At 46.1% G+C, this 21,311-nt stretch overlaps 2 protein-coding genes across 2 annotated transcripts; both read left to right on the top strand.

Annotated features, from left to right (window-relative positions):
- Nucleotides 1-12,915: 12,915 nt before the first annotated feature.
- On the top strand, nt 12,916-16,620 carry piga (phosphatidylinositol glycan anchor biosynthesis, class A). Its single transcript, XM_003961773.3, has 7 exons — nt 12,916-13,061; nt 13,615-14,096; nt 14,184-14,454; nt 14,567-14,699; nt 14,830-14,962; nt 15,649-15,855; nt 16,010-16,620. The coding sequence occupies exons 2-7, from the start codon at nt 13,650-13,652 to the stop codon at nt 16,280-16,282; spliced, it is 1,464 nt and encodes a 487-aa protein (XP_003961822.2). The 5' UTR covers nt 12,916-13,061; nt 13,615-13,649; the 3' UTR covers nt 16,283-16,620.
- A 742-nt stretch (nt 16,621-17,362) lies between these two features.
- On the top strand, nt 17,363-20,963 carry asb11 (ankyrin repeat and SOCS box containing 11). The gene is made up of 7 exons (XM_003961774.2): nt 17,363-17,626; nt 17,864-17,943; nt 18,048-18,155; nt 18,762-18,912; nt 18,998-19,132; nt 19,902-20,090; nt 20,174-20,963. The coding sequence occupies exons 1-7, from the start codon at nt 17,530-17,532 to the stop codon at nt 20,296-20,298; spliced, it is 885 nt and encodes a 294-aa protein (XP_003961823.1). The 5' UTR covers nt 17,363-17,529; the 3' UTR covers nt 20,299-20,963.
- Nucleotides 20,964-21,311: the final 348 nt, after the last annotated feature.

The raw sequence follows: 21,311 nt of genomic DNA, 5'->3' as shown, positions 1-21,311 counted from the left end.
CTGCTTCTCTTCAGCAGGGACAGGGAAGATGCTCAGAGTCGATGGGTAGGTGCAGGACCATCAGGGCCTAGAGACTGGGGCGGAGATGCCCCTTCCAGCAGGTCAACATAAAGCCGGGACTCCAATGAAACGGTTCATTAACATATTCCTGGACCATTAACATATCCCTGTGTTAGAAAGTCAAAGTCCGAATCCAATCGAGAATCTGTGGCAATATCTGAAAACTGCCGCCCACAAACGCGCTCCATCTAATCCGACTGAGCTTGAGCTGTTTCACAAAGAACAATGAACAAAAAATTCCTGTCTCCAGATGTGCAAAGCTTGTAGAGGGAGACCCCAAAAGACTTGCAGCTGTGACTGCAGCTAAAGGTGGCCGCACCAAGTATTGACGGGGTATCATTTTCTTGCTCCTCCACCAGTGTATGCCACTTTGTGTTGGTCTATTAAATTCCAATAAAATCTGTTTATGTTTGTGGGGGTAACATGATTAACTGTGGAAAAGTTTGAGGGGCACAGATACTTTTGCAAGCCCCTGTACCTTAGTTGGTATGCTTTCATCCAAAAATGCCCTGAAGCTCCTGCAGACAATTCCAGGGGATCCACCAAGAAGCACAGCATCTGCATGGTGTCAGATTTCTTCTATCCCAGTATGGGCGGAGTGCAAAGTCATATTTATCAGCTTTCCCAATTTCTGATATTTACTCAAGCACTCCTGATTAACTCAAATAAAAGCCTAACAAACTCAGTACTAACATTAGATAAAAAAAACATGCAAACAGACATATTGCTCAGTGCTTTTTAATAGAAGAAATCTGAATTATAAGCATCAATTATGCAGGTATGTTAAAAGAAAAACACTTGAACATTTTGCACAGACTGGAACAATCAAACTATGGGAATAGAACTTGGATTTAAAACAACAAACTAAGGGGAAAAAAAGTTGCAGATTCTGTTCAGCTTCTTTTGTAAAGACTGAAAACAAAATATCCGCAGTGGTCCGTTCAAAGACACGCACATCTCAACTTTAGTGAACGGCGAGTCTCAGCTGATTCTGGGGATGGCGGCACGCCTACGCGGTGGCATCCGACAGACCTGCGCGTAGGTCAGTTTGGAGCCCACCTGAAAAGTCAGAGCACAAGGATTTAGTTTCAAACCATGAGCATCTTTGCAACAGGTCTGCTATGACCTGAGGTATTTGTCCTGTCAGGGGTCTTTGCTGATAAGTGTTGATGTGTCTATGACCAATCAGGGTATTCACTTTATGAATGAGTAACATGAATGGACACAATTAAATCAAGCATCAAATTAAGCATTAAAAACTAAACACCCAAAACGTACTTGCTGTCCTGGTGGAGGAGCTGGTTGGTCGTTGGTCTTGGTCTTTGGACTCTGCTCTACATTCCTGAAGAGGAACAAGTCTCAGGTGTTACCAAGTGCTCCGCAAGTAAAATAAAGTGCGAGCGAGGGTGGGGACCATAAACTTACCGATTTAACATTGGCTGAATATTCTGAGCCTTGGAAGACTGGAGCTCCAACACTGGCCCTGGGATGTCCACACTGCTGCCCGTCTGGGGGAACTCAGCCTGGGGTGTGTTCTGGGACCACACCATTCCCTTCGGCTTGTCCCTGCTGTTGCCCCCTTCAGCCATCACTCGCTGCTCAGGACAGACGGCGTGAATCTTTGATGGGGTGGAAGCATCTTCACAAGCACCAGGGGGCAAAGTTTGAATGCCAACGTCCTGACGCTCAGGTCTCGGGGTGCCGAGGTCTTCAGGTGCCTTATAAAAACAAATTGGGACAGAGGGACCATCGCCCTCTTCTCGGCTCGGGATTTTCCTTATGCGTGAATTCGCTGGAAGCCATGGACATTTGAGCTCTGCATTGTCCTGCCATTCCAACTCGGTGGATCCACGGCGAGTTTCTTGACCGATGTCCAGTGAGGATACTGTGGTCAGACGCACATCGACCTCACTCGGTAGAGACAGTTCTGGAGAAGGTGTTGGCAAAAAAACAGGGTCTGGTCCAGGAGGAGGTGGTGGCAATAAATCAGTGTCTGCTCCAGGAGGAGGTGCTGGCAAAAAAACAGGGTCTGGTCCAGGAGGAGGTGGTGGCAACAAATCATTGTCTGGTCCAGGAAGAGGTGCTGGGAAAAAAACAGGGTCTGGTCCAGGAGGAGGTGGTGGCAATAAATCAGTGTCTGGTCCAGGAAGAGGTGCTGGGAAAAAAACAGGGTCTGGTCCAGGAGGAGGTGCTAGGAAAAAAACAGTGTCTGTTTCAGGAGGAGGTGCTGGGAAAAAAACAGTGTCTGTTTCAGGAGAAGGTGCTAGGGAAAAAACAGGGTCTGGTTCAGGAGGAGGTGCTAGGAAAAAAACAGGGTCTGGTTCAGGAGGAGGTGCTAGGAAAAAAACAGGATCTGGTCCAGGAGGAGGTGTTGGGAAAAAAACAGGGTCTGGTCCAGGAGGAGGTGGTGGCAACAAATCAGTGTCTGGTCCAGGAGGAGGTGTTGGGAAAAAAACAGGGTCTGTTTCAGGAGGAGGTGCTGGGGAAAAAACAGTGTCTGTTTCAGGAGGAGGTGCTGGGAAAAAAACAGTGTCTGTTTCAGGAGGAGGTGTGTGGAATAAACTGGTTAGCAGCACGGTGGATGGACCAGGCTCGTCTGTTGCCCACTGGCTCTGCTCCTGCTCAAGGTCATCAGCGTCGATGGGACGTACGCTGTAGAAGCTATTTGACCAATCTGGAGCGTTTTCCTCTCCGCCTGTGCTCAGTCTGTCCAGCGCCTCACGGGGATGTGATTCAAGGGTTTCCTCATCACATGTTGCACCGCTGTCTCCTTTGAGCTCTGCATCCAAGCATGCATGCTGGGTTCCTGCGGTGGTGTGCTGCCTCAGCTCCACCGTCGTCGTGCTCCGTCTAATGTAGGGTGGGAAGTCTGACAGACTGCTGTCGCTGTCGCTGTCGCTGTCGCTGTCACTCCACTCGTCAGAAGAAGTACTACAGCAGCACCCCATCTTCTGCAGCCTGAAGCAGAAACAACAAAAGCCACTGCCATGACCACACACACTCAAACAAAGTCATTAACAGATCCGTTCGCTGCTCCAGCCTCCTGGAGAAAGAGGAAAGTTCCACCTCGCCCCCTCCCCAGCCAAGACTAGCACAGGTGAGGGGCTCACGCCCCTGCCAATCATTGGGGCGTGAGCAAGGCTGAGTTAGGCTACAGTTTGAGAGGGTCTGGCACATGCTACATAAGCCCCGCCCCCACCCGTTTCTCTGTGACTTGCATCAAACCAGCTCATGTGCATGAGCCCCGCGCACGAGTCTGCACTGACACGAAGAAGCACAACCACATTAGCAGAATCTGATTTATATTGAACACATTTAGACTTTGGAAGAGTTGCCAGCAGAGCTCAACTTGATCCCAACCATCAACTCCCAGTTACTTACCTTTGTAAGTGTGTACGTCAGTACGTAGCTTGTCTATCTTAGAGGGTGATGCTCGGTGGAAGGATCGAAGAATCAAAAATCTATGCAGTTGGAGAGAAATGAGTTGTCTTCGTGTAATGGTGGTTTTTCAGCTTAACCCTTAATGATCAATGTATGTAGGTGTAGCAGCAACACTTTACTATAAAGAGTTTTTTGTGTGAATATTAAAGCCATTTATGATCAAAGCTCAATGGCTTTGAGTTAAAGTCACCTGTTGTGACTTACAACCTAAAATGGCCTTTTATCTGTTTCATCTCACAAAAATAATCTCTGTAAGAAGCTGGAAGAAATAGCTGGGGAGAGGGAAGTCTGGGCCTCTCTGCTTAGGCTGCTGCCCCCGAGTCCCGACCCCGGATAAACGGGAGAGGATGGATGGATGGATGGATGGATGTTTGGATGGATGGATGGATGGATGGATGGATGGATGGATGTTTGGATGGATAGATGTTTGGATGGATGGATGGATGGACGGATGGATGACCTACTGTATATTTTGTTGTGAAAATAATTAAATATTGTGATTTTACCTCACCATGTCCCAAATTATTACACAAATATTTTTCTATGATTCTCCTATGATGGCGATGCAACCATTAATTATTAAATTGAATGTTAAACATCTTGACAGCTCATTACAGTCCAACATTAGAGCCCTTCTTTGATAGCAGCTTCACTGGACAGTTTCTGATGAATTTCTTGGCAGGATGTCAGAATATCCCCCCAGTTTTCTGAGACGAGTCTCAATCATCCAGGTCATAGTTGTCCAAATAAGAGCTCTGCATCCACTGGAATCGTCATGTGCACCACTGAGACAATAGAGACCATCCACAAGCGCCGTGTATTTGGACAACAACTTTCCAGACAGAACACTTAACACCGGCCCAAATCTGCACCATACTGGAACCTGTGTTTGAACACCCACTACCTCCAGTACAGAGAAGGCATCTACAGGCAGAAACATGGTGGCGCAATGGGCTCACCAGCACCTCCCACTGGACTCTCACCACCCAGAGAAAACTGGGGAGCAAAGAGCATCGCAAAGTCCAAGGAACACACCAGACAGGTCAGGGATAACGCTGTGGAGGAATTTAAAGCAGGGTTAGGCTGTAAAGAGAGTTCCCAAGCTCTGAACATCTCACAGAGCACTGTTCAGTCCTTCACCTGGGGATGAGATGAGTGCGGCACAACTGGAAACCTACCAAGACACCGTCGGCCACCTAAACTTAGAGGCTGAACAAGGAGAGCACTGATCAGAAGCGCAGCCAAGAGGCCCATAGTGACTCTGGATGAACTGCAGAGCTCCACAGCTCAGGCAGGGGAATCTCTCCACAGGACCTGGCCATTATGGAAGAGTGGCAAGAAGGAAGAATTCCCGCTGGCAGTGGGCCAGAAGCCATGTGAGGGACACAGCAACACACGGAAGAAGGTGCTCTGGTCAGATGAGACCAAGAGTGAGCTCAGTGGCCTAGTGGTGGAAAACTAACAGTGCACATCACTGTGAACACAGCTTCCCCCGGCAACATGGTGCTGGTGGCAGCATCGTTCTGGGCTGCTTCTCTTCAGCAGGGACAGGGAAGATGCTCAGAGTCGATGGGTAGGTGCAGGACCATCAGGGCCTAGAGACTGGGGCGGAGATGCCCCTTCCAGCAGGTCAACATAAAGCCAGGACTCCAATGGAACGGTTCATTAACATATTCCTGGACCATTAACATATTCCTGGACCATTAACATATCCCTGTGTTAGAAAGTCAAAGTCCGAATCCAATCGAGAATCTGTGGCAATATCTGAAAACTGCCGCCCACAAACGCGCTCCATCTAATCCGACTGAGCTTGAGCTGTTTCACAAAGAACAATGAACAAAAAATTCCTGTCTCCAGATGTGCAAAGCTTGTAGAGGCAGACCCCAAAAGACTTGCAGCTGTGACTGCAGCTAAAGGTGGCTGCACCAAGTATTGACGGGGTATCATTTTCTTGCTCCTCCACCAGTGTATGCCACTTTGTGTTGGTCTATTAAATTCCAATAAAATCTGTTTATGTTTGTGGGGGTAACATGATTAACTGTGGAAAAGTTTGAGGGGCACAGATACTTTTGCAAGCCCCTGTACCTTAGTTGGTATGCTTTCATCCAAAAATGCCCTGAAGCTCCTGCAGACAATTCCAGGGGATCCACCAAGAAGCACAGCATCTGCATGGTGTCAGATTTCTTCTATCCCAGTATGGGCGGAGTGCAAAGTCATATTTATCAGCTTTCCCAATTTCTGATATTTACTCAAGCACTCCTGATTAACTCAAATAAAAGCCTAACAAACTCAGTACTAACATTAGATAAAAAAAACATGCAAACAGACATATTGCTCAGTGCTTTTTAATAGAAGAAATCTGAATTATAAGCATCAATTATGCAGGTATGTTAAAAGAAAAACACTGGAACATTTTGCACAGACTGGAACAATCAAACTATGGGAATAGAACTTGGATTTAAAACAACAAACTAAGGGGAAAAAAAGTTGCAGATTCTGTTCAGCTTCTTTTGTAAAGACTGAAAACAAAATATCCGCAGTGGTCCGTTCAAAGACACGCACATCTCAACTTTAGTGAACGGCGAGTCTCAGCTGATTCTGGGGATGGCGGCACGCCTACGCGGTGGCATCCGACAGACCTGTGCGTAGGTCAGTTTGGAGCCCACCTGAAAAGTCAGAGCACAAGGATTTAGTTTCAAACCATGAGCATCTTTGCAACAGGTCTGCTATGACCTGAGGTATTTGTCCTGTCAGGGGTCTTTGCTGATAAGTGTTGATGTGTCTATGACCAATCAGGGCATTCACTTTATGAATGAGTAACATGAATGGACACAATTAAATCAAGCATCAAATTAAGCATTAAAAACTAAACACCCAAAACGTACTTGCTGTCCTGGTGGAGGAGCTGGTTGGTCGTTGGTCTTGGTCTTTGGACTCTGCTCTACATTCCTGAAGAGGAACAAGTCTCAGGTGTTACCAAGTGCTCCGCAAGTAAAATAAAGTGCGAGCGAGGGTGGGGACCATAAACTTACCGATTTAACATTGGCTGAATATTCTGAGCCTTGGAAGGCTGGAGCTCCAACACTGGCCCTGGGATGTCCACACTGCTGCCCGTCTGGGGGAACTCAGCCTGGGGTGTGTTCTGGGACCACACCATTCCCTTCGGCTTGTCCCTGCTGTTGCCCCCTTCAGCCATCACTCGCTGCTCAGGACAGACGGCGTGAATCTTTGATGGAGTGGATGCATCTTCACAAGCACCAGGGGGCAAAGTTTGAGTGCCAACGTCCTGACGCTCAGGTCTCGGGGTGCCGAGGTCTTCAGGTTTATAAAAACAAATTGGGACAGAGGGACCATCGCCCTCTTCTCGGCTCGGGATTTTCCTTATGCGTGAATTCGCTGGAAGCCATGGACATTTGAGCTCTGCATTGTCCTGCCATTCAAACTCGGTGGATCCACGGCGAGTTTCTTGACCGATGTCCAGTGAGGATGCTGTGGTCAGACGCACATCGACCTCACTCGGTAGAGACAGTTCTGGAGAAGGTGTTGGCAAAAAAACAGGGTCTGGTCCAGGAGGAGGTGGTGGCAATAAATCAGTGTCTGCTCCAGGAGGAGGTGCTGGGAAAAAAACAGGGTCTGGTCCAGGAGGAGGTGGTGGCAACAAATCAGTGTCTGGTCCAGGAAGAGGTGCTGGGAAAAAAACAGGGTCTGGTCCAGGAGGAGGTGGTGGCAATAAATCAGTGTCTGGTCCAGGAAGAGGTGCTGGGAAAAAAACAGGGTCTGGTCCAGGAGGAGGTGCTAGGAAAAAAACAGTGTCTGTTTCAGGAGGAGGTGCTGGGAAAAAAACAGTGTCTGTTTCAGGAGAAGGTGCTAGGAAAAAAACAGGGTCTGGTTCAGGAGGAGGTGCTAGGAAAAAAACAGGGTCTGGTCCAGGAGGAGGTGTTGGGAAAAAAACAGGGTCTGGTCCAGGAGGAGGTGGTGGCAACAAATCAGTGTCTGGTCCAGGAGGAGGTGTTGGGAAAAAAACAGGGTCTGTTTCAGGAGGAGGTGCTGGGGAAAAAACAGTGTCTGGTCCAGGAGGAGGTGCTGGGAAAAAAACAGTGTCTGTTTCAGGAGGAGGTGTGTGGAATAAACTGGTTAGCAGCACGGTGGATGGACCAGGCTCGTCTGTTGCCCACTGACTCTGCTCCTGCTCAAGGTCATCAGCGTCGATGGGACGTACGCTGTAGAAGCTATTTGACCAATCTGGAGCGTTTTCCTCTCCGCCTGTGCTCAGTCTGTCCAGCGCCTCACGGGGATGTGATTCAAGGGTTTCCTCATCACATGTTGCACCGCTGTCTCCTTTGAGCTCTGCATCCAAGCATGCATGCTGGGTTCCTGCGGTGGTGTGCTGCCTCAGCTCCACCGTCGTCGTGCTCCGTCTAATGTAGGGTGGGAAGTCTGACAGACTGCTGTCGCTGTCACTGTCACTGTCACTCCACTCGTCAGAAGAAGTACTACAGCAGCACCCCATCTTCTGCAGCCTGAAGCAGAAACAACAAAAGCCACTGCCATGACCACACACACTCAAAGTCATTAACAGATCCGTTCACTGCTCCAGCCTCCTGGAGAAAGAGGAAAGTTCCGCTTCGCCCCCTCCCCAGCCAAAACTAGCACAGGTGAGGGGCTCACGCCCCTGCCAATCATTGGGGCGTGAGCAAGGCCGAGTTAGGCTACAGTTTGAGAGGGGCTGGCACGTGCTACACAAGCCCCGCCCCCACCCGTTTCTCTGTGACTTGCATCAAACCAGCTCATGTGCATGAGCCCCGCGCACGAGTCTGCACTGACACGAAGAAGCACAACCACATTAGCAGAATCTGATTTATATTGAACACATTTAGACTTTGGAAGAGTTGCCAGCAGAGCTCAACTTGATCCCAACCATCAACTCCCAATTACTTACCTTTGTAAGTGTGTACGTCAGTACGTAGCTTGTCTATCTTAGAGGGTGATGCTCGGTGGAAGGATCGAAGAATCAAAAATCTATGCAGTTGGAGAGAAATGAGTTGTCTTCGTGTAATGGTGGTTTTTCAGCTTAACCCTTAATGATCAATGTATGTAGGTGTAGCAGCAACACTTTACTATAAAGAGTTTTTTGTGTGAATATTAAAGCCATTTATGATCAAAGCTCAATGGCTTTGAGTTAAAGTCACCTGTTGTGACTTACAACCTAAAATGGCCGTTTATCTGTTTCATCTCACAAAAATAATCTCTGTAAGAAGCTGGAAGAAATAGCTGGGGAGAGGGAAGTCTGGGCCTCTCTGCTTAGGCTGCTGCCCCCGAGTCCCGACCCCGGATAAACGGGAGAGGATGGATGGATGGGTGGATGGATGGATGGATGGATGGATGGATGGATGGATGGACGGATGGATGACCTACTGTATATTTTGTTGTGAAAATAATTAAATATTGTGATTTTACCTCACCATGTCCCAAATTATTACACAAATATTTTTCTATGATTCTCCTATGATGGCGATGCAACCATTAATTATTAAATTGAATGTTAAACATCTTGACAGCTCATTACAGTCCAACATTAGAGCCCTTCTTTGATAGCAGCTTCACTGGACAGTTTCTGATGAATTTCTTGGCAGGATGTCAGAATATCCCCCCAGTTTTCTGAGACGAGTCTCAATCATCCAGGTCATAGTTATCCAAATAAGAGCTCTGCATCCACTGGACTCGTCATGTGCACCACTGAGACAATAGAGACCATCCACAAGCGCCGTGTATTTGGACAACAACTTTCCAGACAGAACACTTAACACCGGCCCAAATCTGCACCATACTGGAACCTGTGTTTGAACACCCACTACCTCCAGTACAGAGAAGGCATCTACAGGCAGAAACATGGTGGCGCAATGGGCTCACCAGCACCTCCCACTGGACTCTCACCACCCAGAGAAAACTGGGGAGCAAAGAGCATCGCAAAGTCCAAGGAACACACCAGACAGGTCAGGGATAACGCTGTGGAGGAATTTAAAGCAGGGTTAGGCTGTAAAGAGAGTTCCCAAGCTCTGAACATCTCACAGAGCACCGTTCAGTCCTTCACCTGGGGATGAGATGAGTGCGGCACAACTGGAAACCTACTAAGACACCGTCGGCCACCTAAACTTAGAGGCTGAACAAGGAGAGCACTGATCAGAAGCGCAGCCAAGAGGCCCATAGTGACTCTGGATGAACTGCAGAGCTCCACAGCTCAGGCAGGGGAATCTCTCCACAGGACCTGGCCATTATGGAAGAGTGGCAAGAAGGAAGAATTCCCGCTGGCAGTGGGCCAGAAGCCATGTGAGGGACACAGCAACACACGGAAGAAGGTGCTCTGGTCAGATGAGACCAAGAGTGAGCTCAGTGGCCTAGTGGTGGAAAACTAACAGTGCACATCACTGTGAACACAGCTTCCCCCGGCAACATGGTGCTGGTGGCAGCATCGTTCTGGGCTGCTTCTCTTCAGCAGGGACAGGGAAGATGCTCAGAGTCGATGGGTAGGTGCAGGACCATCAGGGCCTAGAGACTGGGGCGGAGATGCCCCTTCCAGCAGGTCAACATAAAGCCAGGACTCCAATGGAACGGTTCATTAACATATTCCTGGACCATTAACATATTCCTGGACCATTAACATATTCCCAGTTCATTAACATATTCCCGTGTTAGAATGACCCAGTCAAAGTCCGAATCCAATCGAGAATCTGTGGCAATATCTGAAAACTGCCGCCTACAAACGCGCTCCATCTAATCCGACTGAGCTTGAGCTGTTTCACAAAGAACAATGAACAAAAATTCCAGTCTCCAGATGTGCAAAGCTTGTAGAGGCAGACCCCAAAAGACTTGCAGCTGTGACTGCAGCTAAAGGTGGCCGCACCAAGTATTGACAGGGTATCATTTTCTTGCTCCTCCACCAGTGTATGCCACTTTGTGTTGGTCTATTGAATTCCAATAAAATCTGTTTATGTTTGTGGGGGTAACATGATTAACTGTGGAAAAGTTTGAGGGGCACAGATACTTTTGCAAGCCCCTGTACCTTAGTTGGTACGCTTTACGGACATCCATCCACCCATCCACATCAACGGAGCAGCGGTGGAGCGTGTGTCCAGCTTCAAATTCCTGGGGATCCACCTCTCACAGGACCTCACCTGGACGACTAACTGCTCCAGTTTGGTGAAGAAGGCTCACCAGCGTCTCTTCTTCCTGAGGACTCTGAAGAAACACCACCTCTCTTCAGACATCCTGGTGAACTTCTATCGCTGCACCATCCAGAGCATCCTTACCAGCTGTGTTACGGTCTGGTATGGGAACTGCTCTGCCTCAGACCGGAAGGCACTGCAGAAGGTGGACCGCCCAGCGAATAGCTGGAGCTTCTCTTCCTTCCATCGAGGACATATACAGGAGGCGTTGTCACAGGAGGGCCAAGAAGGTCTCTAAAGACTCCTGTCACCCAGCGCATGGACTGTTGACCCTCATGCCCTCTGGGAGGCGCTACAGGAGCCTCCGGACAAAAACCAGCAGGTTCAGAAACAGCTTCTTCCCCACTGCTGTCTCCCTGCTGAACTCCGACCCCTCCCACTTTACCTCCCTTCAGGCACAATAACCCTGTCTGGACTGACTGATTGTACATTCACACTATTTGCACTGACTACATCTGTTACAATAATTGCACTATTTACATCTGTTATTTGCACTATTTACATCTGTTATTTGCACTATTTACAACTGTTATTTGCACTACCCACATCCGGTTACTTGCACTGCTTTCCATACTTTGCACATCAGCACCATAGTTACAGCCTGTATATACTGTATATTTATCTTGGTTGCAAAGACTTTTATATATCCTTTACATATCTGTGAACTCTGTAAATACAAGCATATAGATTGATATCATAAACATATATCATTGTGTGTATATATTGTATATACCCATCACAGTTTTATTCGCTACTTAAGCACTTCTGGTTGGATGCTAACTGCATTTCGTTGCCTTGTACTTGTGACATGTGTAATGACAATAAAGTTGAATCTAATCTAATCTAATCTAATCTTTTAATCTTTAGCTCCTTTAGCAGGCGTTCTAACCCTGGTATAACCCAGTCTAACCCAGAATGAAATTAAAATGTCCCTTTAAAAAACATTTTCAGTTGCAATTAGTGATTAAAATGTTATACACCAGTTTAAATGATCTGCGAGTCTCTGGGACTCGCTCCCGGTTTAATTTTGACCAGATTATCTTAATGTTGCTAAGGCTCTCGTGTAGTAAGAGTGGCCTGGCCAAACCAGCCTCTAAACTGCCTCTTTATGGTCCAAATAACTGGTCAGATTTCATCAACTAGTATTTGACTCCTTGACGGGAGAATTTTTGAGTTTTAAACGTAGACCAAGATGTTAAGGATTATTCTGGTCACAGGGAGCAGATCACAATGAAGGAGATTTAGAAGAAGATGTACTGCCACTGAGAAAAACCTGAGACCAGATTCTAAAGCCCTTGGTTCTTTGGCCATAGCCAGGGAATCCATAAGATGCAGGGAGCCCAGGGGGCATCCTTGTTGAATACCTGAGAAAACAAAGTCTTCATAGATGTAGCAAAGTTCTTTATTAATGGAATGAATCGACGCTTCGTCTACTAATAATGGACGAGTTTAGCTCAAACTGCATCGCCTCCTCTCCTCACACGCCTACGTGGTCTTCCTTAGATTATAATGGAAGATTTTACCCCTGAAATAGGAAAAAGCATCGATTATTCTGCAGAAATGTTCTCTTTCCAGCCTGGCCTCCTCCTCGGGACTGCACTTTATTCTTTCTGTGTGAAAATAGGATCTTTTGGCCGCTGCCTCCCCGGTACTGTCAGCCATGTCTGGCCCACTTCAGAACTGATAGCGTTCCACAATAGCATTGCACTGAGCAAAGTGGTGCAGATAGCGCAGTGTGCTGTGTGTGCAGGCCTCTCTGTGTGGTCATACTTTAGCAGGCAGCATTATATATGGGTAAATACATATGCCAGCTCCAGGATCTTCAGCTGAGATCCATCCAGTGTTGTGTTGTATCAAACCAAATTAAAATTGTGCTATTCAGCCACCTATTTTATTTTTAAGAGCTGATTCACATACAGACACATACTAAGCCTGTAAAGACTGATGATGCTTTATTGTTAAGTAAATTGATCCTTAAAATCAACTGTGGAATGCCTGCTTACAAGATACAATTAGACAGGTAAAGAGATAAATCGACGATAACTATCCATTTATTTAGATAGCCGTGACCATCAATGTAAAGGCGCTATCTAATGGTGCGTTCAAATTAAAACAGCTGGTCATTTTATCTGGCTTGTTGAACCGCACACGCTGTTTGTAAACGTCACCAGCAGGTGGCAGCAGCGGTGCGATGGCGCGTCATTGCTTGTGACGTCACGAAACACCCGGAAGTGGCCAGACCGGTTAGCAAGGTGGTTCGTCTCTGTGAAAATGACAACTCTGAGGGCGAAAAGCTGCACCTTTTGGAAAGCTGTCATAAGATCGGTGCCGTCGACGGTAAGACAAACTGTTCTAAAAGCAATACGGAAAAGGCTTTATGTTAAAACAAATGTAAAACAAACAACAAATTTTGTTAGCCTGATGCTAACGTGTAACTGAAACTGAAGAAACGAGACAGGTGTTTCGGTGACACCTTCACGCGCAGAAATGGTTACATTATGACGTAAAGAATATGTTACGCCTGTCGGAAATGTTAAAACCAACACTTAAAATCACATAAAATAGCACAAATAGACCCATCTCCTACATCATTGACAGATAATTTAGTTTTGGAAATCTTACGCATATTGCCTTTTAGATAATCAGATGATATAATTTGAGTTTTGTAAATTGAAAAAAGAGAACATAAGATAAGTGTTATGAATTAAATTAATTGGTTTGAGTGTTTTGATGTATTATTTGAATCCACTCTTACTTCTTAATTTAAAAGACCTAACTCGTTTGTATTAAGTATATAAAGTTTGTACAATTAGTTTAGAAAGCATAATGATCACTATATAAAAGAATCAACAGTTGATCAGCTCACTGACGATATACTCTCTTATTACAGCCGCTGTAGATGCAGATGAACAAAGAAAATCCAAAATGCACCAACGACAGAGAGCAGGAGCTTTGAAAAAATCGTCATCCCAAAAATGCCCTGAAGCTCCTGCAGACAATTTCAGGGGCTCCACCAAGAAGCACAGCATCTGCATGGTGTCAGATTTCTTCTATCCCAATATGGGCGGAGTGGAAAGTCATATTTATCAGCTTTCCCAATGTCTGATTGAAAAGGGGCACAAGGTGGTAGTTGTCACCCACGCCTATGGCAGGAGGAAGGGCGTCAGGTACCTGACCAATGGACTGAAGGTCTACTACCTCCCCCTGCAGGTCATGTATAACCAGTCCACAGCCACCACCTGCTTCCACAGTCTTCCACTGATGCGTTGTGTGTTTGTGAGGGAGCGCATCACTGTGGTGCACGCGCACAGCTCATTTTCTGCTATGGCCCACGATTCCCTGTTCCACGCAAAGACCATGGGCCTGAATACGGTACATGTGTTGTCATTTTTGATTTTGCATCATATGGCATATTGTTGTCTCTCCGTTATGGCTAGCTAAGAGTTTTATCATTTGCAGGTGTTCACCGATCATTCTCTCTTTGGCTTTGCTGACGTGAGCTCCGTACTGACCAATAAGCTTCTCACCGTCTCACTCTGTGATACCAATCACATCATATGCGTGTCATACACGAGCAAGGAGAACACTGTGCTCCGTGCTGCTCTCAACCCAGAGATCGTGTCTGTTATTCCCAACGCTGTTGACCCTACGGACTTCACCCCTGACCCATCTTTCCGTCGAGATGACAGAATCACTATTGTTGTGATCAGCCGTCTCGTCTACCGCAAAGGTACAGAGGGAAAAAAATGAATTACTTATTCAAATTCATGCTGTTCATGTCAACAGGAAGGAATAATTAATTTACCAACATCATCGGTGCTAACGTTTTCATTTGTGATAAGGCATTGACCTCCTCGGTGGAATCATCCCAGAGCTTTGCCTCAAATATCCAGATCTGCACTTCCTTATTGGTGGTGAGGGGCCAAAGAGAATCGTGCTAGAGGAAGTGAGGGAGAAATACCAACTGCATGACAGGTGTGTCTGTGTGTGCAGCAACCACAGGTCACTGATTCAGTGTTGACCTCACTGTTATATGTGCATGGTGTATTTATAGACAGACATTCTTCTGACATGTAGCTGTATAATAAGGGCCTTTTGCTCTTAGGGTGCGTCTTCTGGGAGCCTTGGAGCATAAAGATGTTCGTGGAGTTCTTGTGCAGGGTCATATTTTCCTCAACACTTCTCTGACTGAAGCTTTCTGCATGGCTATTGTGGAAGGAGCCAGCTGTGGGCTGCAGGTTCGTGGCCGTTCACTGATGAGTGGGAGAACACAAACGGGGAGAGGAACACGGAGCGTCGTGAATTTAACAGTCTTTCCTTGTGTGTGTATGGATTGTAACTATACATAATACCATATTTTCTATGTCAAACCAAATATCAGAGCTGTAGTGTGATTTAAATTCAAATAGAAGTTAAGATGTCTGCAGAACAAAGGATGAGGATGGGGCAGCTCATGGCTCAGAGGACACTGGAAGTTCCAAATCATTGCCCATTACTCCAATATCATTGGATCTGGAACTTGTTAAATATATTTTCAACACTTTTTCTACTTTTGTCAGATGCAGATGGAGTCTGATATCTCATAATGTGTGAACGTTAAAATAAAATTGAAGAATGTGCCGTAATTAGACCTCAACAGCAGAATATTAAACACTCTAAAGCAGCCAGAAATAGCCCAAACTTCTCTTATTGCTGTAGTTCGATATATTGGTACTCACAGACCTTTCTATTGGAGAATAAAGAGAAGAAACTTGTCTTGTGTTTTCGGTTCTGCCTGAAGTGGCCAGCAGCAGTGTTCAGCGTGTTCTGAGATTAGATTGACCTTTTCAGTCTGGCTGACATGAAGACTTTTGCTGCTGTCACGATACAAAAACAAAGATGCTTTTAAACGTGCGGGATTACTGGATTTTTTTCTGTTTCCTAGGTGGTGAGCACTCGTGTGGGTGGCATTCCCGAGGTATTACCTGAGGAACTGATCACGCTGTGTGAGCCGACGGTGCGCTCACTGTGCGCTGGTCTTGAGACGGTAATAGCGCGGCAGCGTGTGGGCTCACTTCCCCCCCCTGAGTCCATCCACTCTCGGGTGCGAACACTGTACACGTGGAGAAACGTCGCAGAGAGAACGGAAAAGGTGCGTTGACCCAGAAAAACCTCTTTATGTGGAGCAGATTTACCTACTTGTTACAGCTAAAACCTGAAACTAAGCAACTTCGATGGCTCACTGACCACAATTGAACACACACAAGTGATCTAACAGTAGCACAAATTGTGGGTTTCTTTTGTAGGTGTACGACAGAGTATCGACCGAGGAGGTGCTTCCCCTGGACAGACGGTTGCTGAGACTCAGGTCTCACTGCGGCCCCGTGGCCGGCTCTGTCTTTGCCTTCATGGCTGTTTTGGACTTCCTTTTCCTGCTGCTTCTGCAGTGGTTGGTGCCAGACAGGGTCATGGACGTCGCCGTGGACGCCACGGGCCCCCGCAGTATGTGGGGGCAGGGTTCAAGCATTAAACTCAATGCCACAAAGGGAGCAGCAAACCCAGATTTATTTGGGGAATGATCACATTTTGCTTTTTTTGTATAACATTGGGGATACGGTTACTGTTTCCATGGTAACAGCAGATATTGTTTACATTCCCATGTTGAAAGGGACCATTTTAATTCTTTTTTTATTCAGTGAATTTTATTTGTTTTGCATCATGAGATTAAAATACAGAGGGAATCAAAGAGCTTTTCTTAATCATACATAAACAATTTGTGGTAAAAATGAAACGCTTTTCCTAAGTTGTATCACGGTGAAGCTTTTTTACCCCATATTTGTTATGACAAAATGGTATTATGATTTTCTCAGGCAATGATATGACTCCTGGACAACTCCAATAAAGAATAGTGTTTTTATTTGGCCTTTGGTTTCATTTTTGCGACACTGAAGCTTCTACAAACCTTTTATAGGAGACAACTTGTCTAAAGTTTCTTCCACAACAATTTACAATTGCTAATGTCTCTGGAATGAAGGTGGCGGCCTCCGTTAAGCCCCGCAAAAGTCCCATTGGGGGAGGTTGTTGTCGTGGAGACAGGCACCCACCATGTACCTTGAAAAATGAAAGTTTGTGCAGTGGAAAGACACCTAGTGATGTGAAACAGGAGGTGATGGGGTGAGATAAGGTGGCTTTCATAGGCAACAGCTGGCATTTGCATAACAATGTGGATTGGAGCAGTCTGGTACTGCTCATTAAAGCCTTTTCATACTCGTCAGTGTGGTGGGGGATGGAACAAAATCTGACTCTTTTAAATCAAATCTGGACGTGTTCGTACATAGAGCTGGTTTCAGCCACTGTTGGTTATAGTTTGGCCTGACTGGGGAATTCTAGTAATTATTAGTTTATGGAAGTTTTAGATTAGTTTCTTACCAACATCAAATGTGCATTTTTCACAAACCACGTAAGAACTGGGGGTGGAACACTGTCCCAGTGAACAGGTTTAGAGATAAATGGAGTCAAATGTTCTTTCTACGCCCGTTTACAGTATCTAGAGTGTGAAACTCCACGTGCACATGCTCTGGTAACGGGAGCGGTTTGTGTGGACACGTTCTTTATTCAAGGTTGCAAATTGGCGTCGGCCAACTATTGTTATGCACACACAGTAGACTACATCCATGGACGGAGACTTTGGTGGGCAGGAGGTGCCAATGTGTGGGAGGCGGCCCAGATAAGAAATGGAGGAAGGCCGAAATCTAGTTTACGTATCCGACTGGGTGAGCTTCGGTCCTCTACACTTCCTCCAGAGTTCTGCTGCTTCATTTTCATCATGGCTGCTGTACAAACTGAGCCTTCACACTTCTCGCAGTTTTGGCAGAGGCCTTTTTCCATCTATGGGGGATTGACTTGTAACTCTCTGATGGCTGGTAGGTTCTTTCTTTGTCTCTGACACATTCTCCTCCTTTTTTCATTGTTTTCAAGTGAAACCAAAGTCTTAAAAGAATAATCTCTAAAACGTCAGAGTGTGGTTTAATTTTGGATTAAAGGCTTCTCTCTAATCTGTGTGATGGGAAATGAAGAGTCACATTTTGTGAATTAGAGTTTGAAATTGTCAGAGCTGGGACCGGTTTAATTCAAAGTCTGTCTGTCCACGTTGGCTCCAGACTCCTGGTCGGACAGGACTCCTCTCCACGATGCTGCATACCAGGGCAGACTGCTCACCCTCAGAACACTCATCAGTCAGGTGAAAACTGTCTTTCCTTCACAATAAACCACAGATATTCAAGCCCCATAATTCACAACATGTGCATGTTTGTATCTGACAGCATTTCCGCATCCGTCCTGTAGGGCTTTCATGTCGACACGCTCACCATGGACCTAGTTTCTCCCCTACACGAGGCTTGCCTTGGCGGCCATTATGCCTGTGCCATGTTCCTGCTGGAGAACGGTGCAAATGTAAGAACCTTTCAGGCTCATTTCCACTCTATGTGTAAAGCGTTTAAAATCACTTTGTTATGGAGAATACACAACCTAACGTCTGCGACGTACAAGTGCACAACAAAGCTGTTTGATATTGTCAGTTTCCAAATGGTGCAAGATGATTTGTAATATATACTTTAATTGTTAAATTTGAAAAATGCTGATGTCTGAAAAGATGTGTGAAAATGAATGTGCAAATTCTGACAGACTAGACTTTTTAACGCATGGCCACAACACACACACACACACACACACACACACACACACACACACACACACACACACGTGCACATGCTCTGCTAGATTAGTGAAAGAATGTACCCCACTATCTGGTTTCTGATATAAAAAAAACAACTTAGGGTTTAGAATTACAATGAGCACTGTAACATACTCAGTGTTTACCTGTTTATCATGGGCAATCATATTATTAAATGCTGTATTAATATTAAAAGTAGTTGTTGATCAATAAATGTATTCAAACATATTTTAAACACACAACTAAGAGTATTTCTAAATGCTCTGGCTGATTTGGGTCCACTGCTCCTCTCCGGTCCCAGCTGATCACGTGTGCCTCCCTCCCAGGTAGATGCTGTGTCCACAGATGGGGCCACTCCTCTTTTTAACTCCTGCAGTAGTGGGAGCGCCGCTTGTGTCAGAGTGCTCCTGCAGCACGGCGCCACCCTCAACACCCCTTCCCTGCTGGCCTCCCCCATCCACGAGGCCGCCAAGCAAGGTGTGTGACATGTGAAGTGCACATGTGTGTGAAGGTCTGAGGCGTCTGTGTGTGACGTTCTGGCTCTGCTGTGTGGCCCCGTCAGGTCACACGGAGTGTCTGGACCTGCTGCTGTCGTGGGGAGCTCACGCTGACGTGGAGCTGCCGGCTGTAGGGACGCCGCTGTACTCCGCCTGTGCCGCTCGGGCTGCAGACTGTGCGATGTCACTGTTGCACTCAGGTATTAGATTAATTAAAAAGCGCGATAACTATTTTGGATTTAAAAAATGTGATGTTAACAAATTCTTTGAGTCATTATCCTAATCATTATAATGAAGATCCACATTTTAATTAGTGGAGCCTCTGATGGCAAAACTGCAAGATTTAAGAGGTGGAGGCTTCATTTTATCACTATAGTGCCATATCCTGTAATTTCATGGGTTTAACTCTTGATTAATATTTCTTGTTCCTGATGTTTCTCAGCTTCCTAAAAACAACCTTGAAATCAGAGCTACTCTGCCCTTGAAGACTTTGACAAGATTTATTTTGCTTTTTAAATCATTGCCAGTGGAATCATTCTGAACCAGCCCAAGGTCTTTGATTATTGCTTCATCCTTGTCAAGGTTTCATGTCAGTTCATATCAGTGGAGTCCGCGGAGTCGGTCACAACAGCACATTTATCACCTGTGAAAACAGATGAGAAAATCCCAATTAGTGGTCGGCTGATAAAGATATCACTACTTGTTTCCTGCTTCTGACAGGATTTTCCTTGCTGTCTGCTCTTGCCTCTCTGAGTTCAGAGGCATCATTTTTCTGGGACGACTAACACTCGATAGTCTAATCTGCAGAGCTGTCGGGACGTTTAAATCATTCCCGGTGATTTATGGTTGGATGTTTTATTAATGTTCAGAGTTCTGGCTCAAAGTTATGTTGTAAAAGCAAATAAGTGCGTCAAAGTTAAATCCTAAATGCCTGCGATGGTGTGTTGAGGTTGTTTTTATCCCTCTCAGGAGCCGATGTGGAGACAGGCTGTGGACAGGACACTCCTCTACACGCTGCAGCTCGTAGTGGAGGTGCGGACATTGTGGACCTCCTGCTGGACTTCGGAGCAGACAGGTGGAGTCGGAACCCCGAGGGGAAAACACCGCTTGACCTTTCACCGCCCAACAGCAGCGTGAGACTTGTGCTACAGAAAAGAGGTACAGTTGTAGATGTTTACATTTCATGTGACTGTAACCCCCAATGGTAAGATGACCCACCCCTTCTGCCCCCGCCCGCCCAGGTCCCTGCTCCCTGTCGCAGCTCTGCCGGTTCTGTATTCGCCGGTGTCTCGGTCGGAGTCGCCTCCACAGAGCCTCCAGCCTCTTCCTTCCTCGCAGCATCAAGGACTTCCTGCTGTGCCAGTAACAGTCGCCTCGCTACAGCATCCAGCCCTGGTTCACGCCGCAAGGACCGAACTGGACCAGTGCTTTCATAGCGGTTCTGTAGTTTTGTCTCAGCTTTATTAGAACCACTGTGACACCTGATAAATGTCCCTGCGCCACCGTGCTGGAGCAAAGCTGATAGATGAACATTAGCCCTCACTTTTCATCGAGAGGACATCAGCAGATGAGTGTCTGTTGTTGATCACAGCCTCAGAACCGTTGTTGTGTGTGTTTTCACACCCCTGACAGTGACTAACATGCCTGGTTTTAAATCCTTAGCTTTTAGATATTTAACATTGAGTCACTTCAGTAAGAAATGCAGAAATTCAGTACAAGAACAGTGTTACCTGCTGGTGCTTTCACTGTTGTCTAGCATAAAACCCAGAGTACAGCAATGTTTTGAAGGCAGGTTCTGGTCATCGATTTAAAAAAAAAAAATACATCAGAGACAAGGATCAGATTAACCTGAACTCTAATCATGAACCTTAAGGGGAATTAAGTATCCATATTCAAATGTCAGCCTGAAAGGTCACCTTTGTAGAGGGCCTGATATCTTTCATGAACCGATGTGATTTGACATTCTTTGACCTTAAAGAGCAAAGTGAAGCGTCTGCCCTGGATCAGGAATAAATGAGGATTTTATGTGCATTTGTCTGCTCTCTATAATCTTCTGCTATATCTATGAGAATTAGAAAAAGGCCCAGTCTTAAAGTTTTATACCTGTGGGCAGCTCACTGGGTAAATGGCACGCTGACATTTTGTGCAAAGACATCAGGGGGACAATTTGGGATCCAGACTACCTGGAAAGATTGAACCCAAGAAAAGTTCATTTCTTCTGCTCTCAGGTATAAATGAAACTGACGAACCATTCAAATCTGGCAACGGTCATTTCCCCTCTTTATTTCATTGACTTTACAGATCAATTTACACAAAAAAGTCAGGTTTTACGGCACAGCTCAAATACAATGAAAGACCACGCACATGTCCGAAACACTG

This window comes from Takifugu rubripes, chromosome 1, assembly GCF_901000725.2.
Source record: "Takifugu rubripes chromosome 1, fTakRub1.2, whole genome shotgun sequence".
Lineage (NCBI taxonomy): Eukaryota > Metazoa > Chordata > Actinopteri > Tetraodontiformes > Tetraodontidae > Takifugu > Takifugu rubripes.
This window is presented reverse-complemented; position numbering and strand designations above follow the sequence as displayed.

Coding starts and splice junctions, on each gene's coding strand:
- piga (XM_003961773.3), top strand. CDS start 13,650: ATGCACCAACGACAGAGAGCAGGAGCTTTGAAAAAATCGTCATCCCAA. Junction 14,455..14,566: donor CCGTCTCGTCTACCGCAAAG/GTACAGAGGGAA, acceptor ATTTGTGATAAG/GCATTGACCTCCTCGGTGGA. Junction 15,856..16,009: donor TCGCAGAGAGAACGGAAAAG/GTGCGTTGACCC, acceptor TTTCTTTTGTAG/GTGTACGACAGAGTATCGAC.
- asb11 (XM_003961774.2), top strand. CDS start 17,530: ATGGCTGCTGTACAAACTGAGCCTTCACACTTCTCGCAGTTTTGGCAG. Junction 17,627..17,863: donor TTGTAACTCTCTGATGGCTG/GTAGGTTCTTTC, acceptor CGTTGGCTCCAG/ACTCCTGGTCGGACAGGACT. Junction 18,913..18,997: donor CCACGAGGCCGCCAAGCAAG/GTGTGTGACATG, acceptor TGGCCCCGTCAG/GTCACACGGAGTGTCTGGAC.